The 12364-nt window shown below is 42.5% G+C and overlaps 1 protein-coding gene across 3 annotated transcripts in view; it reads left to right on the top strand.

Moving 5' to 3' along the window:
• Nucleotides 1-8171: 8171 nt before the first annotated feature.
• LOC117145456 (acetylcholine receptor subunit alpha-type acr-16) overlaps nucleotides 8172-12364 on the top strand; it is a 76468-nt gene continuing 72275 nt past the window's right edge. For all 3 annotated transcript variants that reach the window (XM_033311135.1, XM_033311128.1, XM_033311143.1), the window contains exon 1: nucleotides 8172-8851. In XM_033311135.1, coding sequence (XP_033167026.1) covers nucleotides 8785-8851 — 67 coding nt within the window. In that variant the 5' untranslated portion in view covers nucleotides 8172-8784. The remainder of the gene's footprint in view (nucleotides 8852-12364) is intronic.

Below are 12364 nucleotides of genomic sequence, written 5' to 3'. Positions count from 1 at the left end.
TGATGTCGAATGAATCGCAATGGTGGGTCATATCAGAAAGTGCCGCGCCATGATTGTTCTGGGGTCACTTGGTACTGAATTTAATTTTAATGGGTTGTGACTTACAAAGAGCCAAATTTCTATAATCTACTCCACAGAGTCTCGTGCAACAGGCCATGAACAGATACAATTGTATTCGAAATGGATAGGCAAGACCTTATTAAGCTGATTACATTGCGTATTCTGATTAAGTTGTCTATTGTGCTTGGGAATTTGGGAGAAAATCAATCAAAATAGTGGGCATTCACAATCTAGACGGCAAAGTGGAAAAGCGGCAGATTGATTGACTTGTAGCAAATTAAACGATAATACCATATGCCCCTCATAGTTAATATCAATAAACATTTACGTACTTAAATATTCACATCACTCTCTTTCGATCTTTCTCTCTCTCTTGCTCTTTTCTATCTCTTTTTGGCCTGCCATACAGATAAAAATCCAATTTAAATAAAAGTTTTTTCGTTATACTCACCACATAAAGGCAATATGCAAATATTAAACAAAAAAACACTCACAAAATGTTAAACAAAAATAAATAAATGCAAATTAAAAAGCACGAGGAAAAGCCAAAACAAATAACAACAGCAACAATGTGTTCATAACTATTAAAAACGGAAAATTAAAACAAAAAAGCAGTGGCTTTAATTAATGCATTATGGTAAATCGAAACCAACCTCATCTGAATCTCTACTCTCGCATCCATGTTTCTGCATCCGCACCCGTATCCGCATTCGCATTCGAATCCGCACCTGTATCTGTATCCGAATCAGTATCGTTGCATCTGCTGAGCGAATGAGACGATGCAGCAAACATGCCAGCTAAATTCCAATCCAAAAGCCCAGAATCAATACTTCAATCAGTCTGGCCAGCAAGCAATCAAGCAATTCCATCATCAATCTCGCAACTGCCATCAACTCATCAACAATAACAAATGCAACCAGCACTGCAACAACTGTCCCAACTTAAATGCCACTAACTAAATGCATCCAACTAAAGCAAGTAAACTTAGATAACTCTAAACAATAAGCCTAAATAAAAAAGAAAATAACCAAAAGCACCACTCGAAGGCGAACGAAAAGAGCGAGTTCAATACAATTTTCATATTAATTATGGAACATTCATCAACAATTTTGTTGTGTTTGTTCCCTTGTAAAAGCCAAAAGGTCGCCGATACTTTGCAGCTGCAGCAACAACGACCACTGCAAGAAACCGCAACAACTCCAGCAGCAGCAGCAGCAACAAAATCAACCAGAAGACCAACAACAACCGCAGCAGCAAAATCGGCAGCAGCATCAGCAACGCAGCAGCAACTTCAAGCTTCATTTCGACAAAATTGCTGGGTAAGTGGAATGTGGAGATACAATTTTTAAGTGAATCGAAACGGACAATAAATTCGACGAATTAGGAAATGCAGAAATTTAACTTCCACTAGTTGAGCTAACTCGCAAATACTCATAGATACATATGTAGGCAAAAAAAAGGGGAAGTACTTGATCCGTTTAGAATTGATTCAGAGCCAATAGGGCTCCTCGCCTGCGAGGAAAAAGTGTGGATAAAGGATAATTGCTAGGATACGAGAAGCAGGAAGAGTCGAAGAAAAAGTGCTAGTGTGGGATTTTAAGAAGAGTAAAAAGAGCGGTGTAAATGGCAAGTAAATTCAATTAAGTTCATTTACTCAAAGAAGGTACTAAATTGGACAGCGGGATTTGCGAGTTGGTAGTGTAAAATATTTATACGCAAATTTTCAATTATATTCAATTTGAATATATTTAGCTGATTGTTCGAAAAATGAAATGGCAAACTTATTTTATTTTTAAATTCAGCAAATTAAAATTCAAAGATAACAATTTCATTAAAATCTGTTTTTAAAAAAATACTACATTGTAGTTGGTTTTATAGAACGTTTATTTTTTATACCAAATATTACGTATACGCATGACTTTTTGCTGCTGATATTCCCCGATTTCCCAGATTAGTTAGGGCAATGGAAAAACTTGCAACTTGTCAGCGTGACGCCTCGGTCAGCCGGCAATCAAATAGTGTCGAGCTCAGCGTTGTCGGGACTGGAAAAGAATAAAAAAAAAAATGAAACTAGCTGGAAAATTTAAAATGGCATCAAGGCAGCCGGATGAAAAACTGCAAATCGTCGCCGATGCAATTGAAGTCGACTGTCTGTCCTCCTTCAATTTAGTGTGCCTTTTGGGACTGATGCTGACCGTTCGCAGTTGCTTGTTATGAATTTCATATTACACACGAAAATCCAATAAAAATCACCGAAAGCAATTTTCAGTGCAACGGAAAGTAGAATTACTGGCGAGTGCACGTTTTTTGTCGAATTTCTTACCATCAGCTGCATTTTGACTGGCGCTTTTTAGCCGTTTTGTTAAATTGCTGCCACACACGTTGCTGGCCAAAAAATGTGTGTGTTTTACTTCTTTTTTTTCGTGTCAACAACTTTTTTCCAAGCATGCTGAACACGATGCATTTTGTTGCCTTAAAAGAGTACACATTTTGTATTTCTGTGTTTCTGTCGTAGTGCAGTGCCAAAAGTTGCTTAATTTGATTTTAATTCACGACGGGAACAGAAAATTGGCACCGCCAGGAAAAAAAATAAGTGGATGAAACAAATTTGTTTCGGTGGGTAATTACGAATTGTAATTCGCTGGCTCAGCATCAATTAAAAATTCCACGAGTTTTACCCTTAAATTATAATGGCAGTGCTGTTTTTCTATGTGCAAATACATTTTCCGGCGCATTTCAGAGTGGAACCCCATCGACTTGAATCATGCTGTTAATTCGTGGATTTTAAACAGGACCTGCTGGCCATGTGACATTTTGGCTGAAAAGTCCATTTCCCCAGTTGTCAAGGGCTTATAATAGTTTTCCATACAACTACTACTACTACCCACCGCCTCATTTGTTTGATGTATTTTCCGCTTTTAGTCCAGTGCTCTGGATATCTCTGGGATGGCTCCTTTGAATTCCAGTTGGTTTATTTCATTGCAGCCAAACTGTCGTATGCAAATCTGCTTTGCTGATTAAACCTAAATAATGTTGCCTCTGCTATGGAGCCTTTCTTTGCTGCGGCTCCTTTTTCCTGGATAGCCGGGTGTCCCTTGGCTTGCCAGGATCTCCAGCTCTGCAGTTGCACTCCCACATTGTCTTGTCTGTCGCTTTGAAAGATGGTACGAGTAGTGCGCCATGCACCTAAAGTTGAACAAGTTTGCATAGAACTTGGATACAGATGCGACTTAGCAATGCGATTCGGATTTATATTTACACTTTTGGCTTTGCTGCAGTTTTATTTACTATGGTTTGAAGTGCGGATTTGCTTGCAGAATTATTGTTTATTAAATTTCTCTCAACGGGCACTCGTTTCGAGGGCATTTGTCCGTCGTTTCCGGCAGAATTCATGCGCCCCCGTATTCGTGTATGGCTTTTTTTCCTTTTCCTCTTCCTCTGCCGCTTTGCTGATGCTTATTTTTGCCTCGTTTTTCTTCCTGTTAAATCTGAGACAATTTCCAACTTATAAGAGGCCGCCTCCATTTGTATAATGGCACAGGGTCCTGCATCCTGCAGCAACAGCTTCCGCTTGCCGTGCCGTGTCCTGGCCACTTGTTGTGGCCCCTACCCACACAGATGCACAGATAGATAGAGAGAGAGAGCGAGAGAGAGACAGTCACAGACACACGCACACAGATACGCTAGCTAGACACACCAACAGACCATCCATACTCGTACGAAGCCCACTTTTTGTTTTGTTTTGCATTTGCAGGATGCCTTTGGTGTATTTCCTTTTAGCCTGTCTGCTGCACGAAGTACAACATTTCCAATTTAATTTCTGTCTCAGTGGCCCCTCGGCCCTCCTTGGCCGCATCCCATATCGTGGCAGACTCCTGGCCGTGGCCATTGTCTTTGCCTTTGTTTGCTGTGCCATTTCCTTTTTGCGCCATGAAATTAACTCGGCTCTCCGCTCCGCCCGCCCTTATCTGCCTGCAATAGATTATAGTTGAATATTTTTGGTCGCCGTTTTAATTAAACTGCGCCAATGGCTGCGAAATTGTTTGTAATGTCAGCTGCACATCATCCCCATCATCGTCTCCATCATCGGCATCTCCATTCCGCTGCTCCTCGTAGTCGTTGTCATCCTCATCCGTTCATCCGCTCATCATCACCATTAACATCACCATATCCATCGGCAGCATTGGCAGTCTCATTACCGATGCGATGTCTGACCCAGTTGAGCGGCCACAGGCGACTGGGGATGGGATCGTGGCTTTACTTTCGGGTGCAAAGGTCACGATTTAGGCCGCCTTTTAAGCGTTTTCGAATCGGATTCGATTTACCATTAGGCAGACAGTTCTCAGAGATAATGGGAACTTCAAATTTGTTATTTCTCTACATTAATTAAAGAAAGAAAGATATTTTAATTCCCGTGAATAGATTATGGATAGAACATGGCTTGCCAAAGCCAACATCCATTAATCTTTTGTCCCTCCTCAAAATTTGCCTAAAATACCATGCAAACTTGACTTTTCTGTCACAACGGTTTTCATTAATTAACCCAATAAATCCGATGTGGAACAAATCTTATTATAGTTTCAGCTTCGTGAGCACTCACGAGTCCATTTGGCAGCTCCAAAACAATAAATAAGCTTCTTTGCGTTCGCCAGTTTTCTCTTCAATGCCCTTTTGCATTTCCCTTGTTGCTTGGGCTGTGCATGTTGTTGTTGTGGTTGTTGCTGTAATTATATAGCACTTGTTGTTTTGGCTTTGTGCTAACAAAAGCCTTGACTACACCCCCCCCACCCCACTTCAGCGAAATGCGCTCTCAAAAGGGGAGAAGAGGCGCCAATAACCTCACTCGAAACGCAGCGCAGCAAAGTATGAAGCAGTATTTTGTCGAAATGACTTTTGACGCTCAATGGCAATATTTGCAGCGTCCATACGAGTGCGCGCTTGTGTGTGTGTGTGTGTGAGTGTGTGTTATGCTCACAGTGGGTGTTGGTGGGCGTGCATATTGAATGTGTACGCTTATCGCCATGTTAGCAACCGAATGAATGAATGAATGAATGAATGGATGGCCGCAGAGCACATGCAGAGGCGTCTGAGTGCGTCAGTCTGTCAGTCTGTCATTCTGTCAACTTGTCAGTCAGCGTTCTAAAATCGAAAACACTCTAAACTCTATGCTGAAAGCTCATTTTCCATGCAGTTTTACTTTGATTGGCTTTTGAATCGCACTTAGTCGCTTGATTAGCCTGCTGAACGAACATTACGCATTCAATCAAGGTTTGAGTTGCAACACCGAGCAAAATGGCAAAGATATTGCTACAAATCGACATCTTGAATTGGTGCGAGAATCTGAATGTTGAAAAGCCCATTTTTATTGTGACTTCAATGGTTTATTAATAATATATATAGGTGTTAGATTGAATGTACCAAGAATATGTACTGAAAATGGGCTAAATTTTTCACGTGTGTATTAGGGCTTACATTGTTTTAATCCCTGGCAACTAAGCCGCTAAGAGGATTCCCTTGAGCATAATTTGCAGCGGGCTAAAGCAAATTTGTGCAGCAATCTCCTGCCACGCGAACAGTGTGTGTGTGCGTGTGTGTGGCGTGTGGCCACCAAAGGGTTCAATTATGAACCAACGACCGCAAAAAGTTGAAACCTCAAAGCGGATATAGTGAGGCACTTGTGGCACACATCGGGGCCACTAGGTAATTTGAGGCCTTGTGGAGTGTGCTAAAAAATGCAGCTACCACATGTGCAAAGCTCCAGTCGACGAGGGAGCGACAACCAAAGCCAGATTCAAATTTTTTTTTCTGTTCTACCTCGTTTTTTGTCGCGCCTATGTGGCTGCAACAACTTTATCGGCAAATCGGGTGGGGAAGGAGGAGGTCTACCGAGCAGGACTTACTCCTTCAATTTCAGGGCTCATTGTGCACGACGGCTGCCTCTCATCATTGGCGAAGCATTAAATTGACCTTGAAACTTTTTACCTGCCAGCTTTGTGCCAAAAACCGCGCACAAACGACCAGTGGGAGCGGGCTGAAACTAAACTTGAAATTAATTAACCGCGACAAGGACGAAGGACCCTCTGCGCCCCAGCATTTATACACCTCAACCCTGCTCTCTCGCTGCCCCACTCACGCACACGAACATAACTCATAAAACCTCTAATTACACAAACAGCTGACGCAGCCATAGACAAAGACATAGAACGTGCGGGGTGGCGCTGGAGCACTGGAACACTTCCTTTTACTTCGGATGGAGCCGGGCTCCATCTTGACTCCCAGCTCCGCGGGGGGAATCAAATAAGTTGAATATTTTAATTTTCCATCATAATTAATGCCCTGTTCAACCTTCCAAACCCCGGGACTTAGTTTATCCCAGATGATGCGGTTCCTAAAGCATCCCATCCCATACCGCCACCTTCTCCCTCTGCGGCCATCGAGCACGTGTAAATTATTGTGGCTTTCTACGGCACTGATGGCCGGCGCCTGAATGCGATATTCGCACCCAGTAGTTGAGGATAGCAAGGGTGTGCTGTGTTCCTGGTGCAATATGTAACTTGTGAAAGGAAACGTTTTGGGGTCTATCAAATCTTTGGTAAACTTTAACTTCCATGATCTGAATAAGATTCTAGATTTTATAGTTTGCAGTTTAGTAACTGCAGTTTCGAAAAAAGCTGTTTAAAAGTTTGCAACAAAAAACTCTCTTTTAAATTTCACTACCAACTTTTACACTCTAATATTTTAGATATCGATTTATTTTAATTATAATATTCATAACGAATTATGTAATGAAGCAGGACCCTAAGGGGTATAGAGTGGTGCTGTGATTCTACGTTCTTATTTATTTTTCGTTGTTTTGCGGCATCGCGGCATAGCAGCTCATGCCACACGCAGCCACGATGCCGCCATCGCCGCATGTATTTCAATTACTGCATTTCTCGGCCCAATGCCCTGCCACGCCCCCAACAGCCCCGCCCTTCGATACATCCCCCCACTTCTGCCCTCTTCCGTTGCTCGCCTGGGAACCCAGTAGCCAGTGTTTTAATTTGCGCATCGCCTGCTTTTGTTATTTTTCTGCTTCGGTTTCTCCCTTCTTGTTTTTGTTCGACTCGCGTTTTTACGCAAATTCATTGTTTTAATTTACTCAAGTTTGTTGACCGAAAACAAAAACTAATCAATGACTGGGCTCGCAATGGGTGGCTCAGTGGTTCGGTGGTTTGGTGGTTTCTGGCGGGTTATCGGAGGTCTCCGAGGTGACGGAGCAGCTGCATCTCTTCCCACACTGGAAATGGGTTAGAAAAACCCCTAATGAGTGCCACAGTGTATATTTTTTAATTAAACATTAACTTAGCTAAGCTTTTTGTAGCCATTTTTTTTTTCGTACTCGCAGTGTTTCAGTCTGATTTTCAGGTATTTGTCCTTTGTGGTCCTCTGCTTTGCGGTAAGCAGTTCGCTTCGCTAAGTTGTGGCAAGGGATCTGATATCAAAGGACTTAACTGAGCCAGGATTGTGTGTATAGGGAAACCTCAAAGGCAGAAGAGATTACGTCCAAAGGGGGTTAACGCAAATCGCGTTAAATGAGAAAAGGGGTATCTTCATCAATTGAAAGGGGACTTAGCACTTGGCTTCAGCACATGAAAGCGAACTATAATGAGAAGGAAAACGAAATTGGCTTAATTATACATTCAAAAACAAGGGGAAATTTACAAGAAATGAAATTCTATATCACTGTATATATTTAAGCTCCTTACTTAAGTAAAACTCTTTCAAATAAATATGTTTTTTTTATCCTACAGCTAACATCTTACAACTGAACGAAACAACGATACTAAGCTGTACTACAAAATATAAGGATCAACAAACAAAAATAAAATCAACCACAAAAACAACAACTGCTACCTAAGGTTTCTCAAAATCCAACAAAAACCAAATAAAACAAATAAAAAAAAAACAAACTCAAATAGAAAATGAAAACCATATAAGCGACCCAGAAAAAGTGCAAATTATGTAAATTATTTCAAAGGAAAAACGCAAAGGGAAAACCGAAGAGCACGCGAAAGAGAATTAGTCAAATAAAAGCGACGGAAAACGAAATTCTGAAAAAAAATATCTGTGACCAGGCGAAAACCGGAAATTAAATCTGCAACGCGGAACCAAAGTGGAAGAGGAAGCAGAGCCACAACCACAACCGCAGCAAAATCCGAAGAAAGTCGACGGAAAGCGCGTGCCAAATATTTGCTCGCAAAATACCAGAATAAAATAATAATCAAAGGCGCTTCCACAAAAAACAAGAAAACAAGAAAAGAGTCAAATTGAGAGATTCTAGTCTCTTTGGAGATAGTTTAAAGCGTCCCATGAAAGCTGCTGCATTGCACTGAGAAGGTGTGGGTGAAGGAGTACGGACTTCTGGGAGACCATCGTCGTCCATTGTTGAGCTCTGACCCACACGGCGGCGCATTGTCTCGGTCTATTGTGCTAATCATCGCCAGTTGGGAGCACCGGGCGCTGGTGCCCTGGCCAACTATTTAGCCAAGGTGACGAGGCGGGGACGGCCAACCACTTCAAGGCAGCTCAACCACACCAACGCCCACTGTGAAAGGAGGCGGCGGATCGGGCGGAGGACCAGGAGCCGCAGTCGGAGCAGGAGCAGGAGCAGGAGCAGAAGGTGTAGCAGGGGCGGGGTAGCCATTCAACCCGAGAGCCACGCGATACAAACAAGCCAAGGACATGGACTCCCCGCTGCCAGCGTCGCTGTCGCTGTTTGTCCTGTTGATCTTTCTGGCGATAATTAAAGGTGAGTGCTCCAAGACAACTGTTCACCCGGGCTCTAGCTCTGGCTCAGTCTCGGGCTCCATCGCTCCCATCACATCTGGAATCCTTGTGCCGTCTTTGTTTGTCCTCCAGCGCCATTTACCTTGGCCAACAACTTTCCCTTTTTGGCCCCGGTTTGCTTAGGTGGGCACTAATTAAATAATTGTAAATATTAAAGCATGCGGTTAAACTTGGTTTATGCTTAAGGGGCAAATGGTCTTATAAAAAAGGGAAACCTTTGCAGTTTTTGATACTTACCCAGTGTAAAGAAAACATTTTGAGCATTTCCTTAGCCTAATTGGAATCTAGAAAGAGAAAACCTTGAAATATTTAGACATTAAATGCGTACTTTTTAACTTTCTATATCTGCATTTTTCACCATTAGATTTGATTACTATAAAACACTATTTTTTGGCACAATAAATTTAAAATTTAACCTCACAAGTCTATGATGTGAAAGGTCAAAACTTATCCCTGGTCTCAAAGTCTGATTGCCCCATTTATACTGTTGACTCTGGCAGTTGTTGAACGTCTCTCCTTACCACAGACTAACATTTGCGTTAACAAGTGCTCGAGATTTTTTCGCATTTCGCTGAGAGCGGCGAAACTCGAACAAATCCCACTCATGTCGCACTATCAATTTCAAATGCGAAATCTCCTCGACTCGACTCCACGCCACTCCACTCCATCGACCTTCTTCCACTTGCACCGCGCACAAATCTTGTGGCAAGGTGACACTGCGTGGCCTTGCCAACTGAATGGCGCCCGACACACAAAATCGCCCATTCGCCCATTTGCCCATCCGACACATTATTCAATTCCGCATCCGATTTTTCAATTTCCTTGCGAGCGTTTTCACGGCGCTTTAAGCAGGCCAAGAAATGGCAGCGGAATGTAAAAGTAAAAGCCAACCACCTACCTCCTATTCAAAGGAACACTCGGCTACATCCATGGTCCTATCTATTATGTGGTATGGTATCTGTATCTGTGTGTATGCCGTACATGCGGGAAATTCCCAGGCAGCGGACCATAAATTCACATGGAGATCGCCCTGAGCCAAACTTGGCCATATTTTTAGTTTTCACTGCTCGCTGAGCTCCGCAATTGCCAGAAAAGCGGGACGGAAAAAAAAAGTTGTAAAAACAAAGAATCAGACGTGGCGGGGGCAGTGGGTGGAGTTGTGGGGCTGGAGCAGCAAAGAGACAAATATTCAAGTAGAAAAAAAAATAGAATTGTCATGCAGAGAAGCCCCAGGAGGTCGCACTTCAAATCCACCATCTTTTCCCCGGAGTCACTCGAGCACTCGCTGGAAAATACACACCAAAAGAGTGCAGAACTGGGAAAACAAAGCCCTCACCCGCTTCCCAAACGTTATACACAATATCTGTCTCTTTTTCTTTTTTATTTTTTTTAAGTTGCATCGAGAGTTGAGAAGTCTGTGTTTTAGTGCTTTTTTTTTCGTCTTTTTGGCTCCTCGGTCCGATGAAGTCTCATGTGCCCCTTTTGACAAAAATATCATCGTGCGGCTCGGGTCGTCGCGATTCAACTTAATTCACGTTGTTTGCTTCAAGTGCTCCACTGCCACTGCGTTCTGAATGCACGGAATTAAGTTCACATCCGGTTCTGAAGGATTTTTGAATACCCATCACAAGAAACTCGATTTCTATTGCACTTGGTTTTCAAATTTTCGAGTTTCTAAAAGCACTTCTACAGTTCTGGTAGTTTGGTTGCTTGAACTTGAAGTTGAATAGATATTTAAAAAGTATTTTATCAATTTAATTGAAACGTGTTATTATAATCTCAAACATTTTCAAAATCTTTTTTAAATTCGTAGTGTTATTAATGTCAAAATGAAGCTAAAGTTCATTAGCAAACATTTTCCCTTCAATTAGAGAGACTTAACACTTGAGTGGCTTTTAGTTTGTTGACGATACGAACAATTTTCCAGCCACATGAGCTCTTTAAAGCCCATGTGAAATATACAAAATATTTCGAATTAACATCATATTATGTGTTATTGAAAAGACATCACAATAGATGAAGCTCTGTTGATTCCAGCTTTTGATTGCTTCCTGTTGCAGGCCATTAAAAACGGATGAAACTCGCCACCGACCTCCGGCAACCTCTTCCATTTTCCGCACTCTTGTGTTCGGTATCCTTTTGAAGGACCATTGTCTTCTTTGCGCCGAAAAGTTATTACTTAAGCATCGCCGGGGATGTTGGGGGGCGTGGGAAAACATCTTTGACTTTTGCGATATCTGTGCTTTATTTGTCCACCCACCCAACTCCCATCAGCCCACATTCCCGATTTCGTTTGAGATACTCCGACAGAGACTAATGAAGACGGCAGTTTACAGTTCGCTGTTCGGGGATTGGGGTGGGGAGATTGTTCGGCCAAAGACAAATATTTTCAATAAGCTGATATCCAGAGTGTGCACTGATTGGAAAATCAGCAGTTGAAAATTGCCGAGCGACGAACAACGGGACCGAAATACGCAATTTTTCAGCATTTCAGCCTTATTGCTTTCGTTGCTTTTCGGCTGCCAGTTGGCAAACGCATAAATTGTGCGGAAATTCGAGTCCAGGACCAGCACCTTGACACTGTCAGCCGTTCCTGGCCATATATATGGCCGGTCATATATTTTATTTTAAGACATTTACGCATTTTCGTACATTTAAATGAAATAAATTTCTGTAGGATTTGCGTGGCAAAGCTTGGACGAGCAATTTCAGCTTGAAATTGCTCAGGCTTTGCGCCCATTTCACTCCCTTCTTCATGGTTTTGTGAGACTGTGGCATTAGTCGGCCACAATGTCTTTGTTAATATCCCTGTTAATATCCTGAGAACTGCCGCAGAAGTTCTGGCAATGAGCAAACTTCTTTCATCTTCCATTGGCATTCTCCTAAGCCAACTTACAAACTTGCCACCAGCTGTTCCCTACTCTTCAGTTCAGTTTCGTTCTGCCAGGTAAATCGGATAACTCAGACTCGAAACCAGACTTCCCCTTCTGTGACTCTGAATTTGAATTTGAATCTGAATCTGAATCTGACTGTGACTTTGGTTCTGGTTAGGGCTTCCGGTTTCAATTGTTACCCGCTCACCGCGCGCAGGATAAAACTTTCAAGGTTGTAGCTGTATCTATAACTCAAACAGTATGTGTATCTGTATCTGCAACCGTATATGTATTTGTATCTGTGGTATCTGTTAGGCAGGACAAAGGCGATGCAAGTTGCAGTGCAAGGAAAACAAGTTTCAGTTACGCGCTCTGCACTTCCGTGGCGCCATCGATGGACTAACCTTGCTCCGCTTATGGCTTCCTTCTGGTGGATTAGAGGTGGACTCGTAGATATTTCATATATGGCAAAGGGCTATCTTTATACTGTATCTATATACTATATAGCTAAATGTCTAGATGTTTCGCGCAGTGCACTCGTGACTCACGACCAAATCGCTGTGGTGGGTGGGTCTGGCACAAATCCCCGCCCACCCGTGGGG

Source organism: Drosophila mauritiana, chromosome 2L (assembly GCF_004382145.1).
Source record: "Drosophila mauritiana strain mau12 chromosome 2L, ASM438214v1, whole genome shotgun sequence".
Classification (NCBI taxonomy): domain Eukaryota; kingdom Metazoa; phylum Arthropoda; class Insecta; order Diptera; family Drosophilidae; genus Drosophila; species Drosophila mauritiana.
The sequence above is the reverse complement of the archived record's forward strand: the minus strand, read 5'-3'. Positions and strand labels throughout refer to the sequence as shown.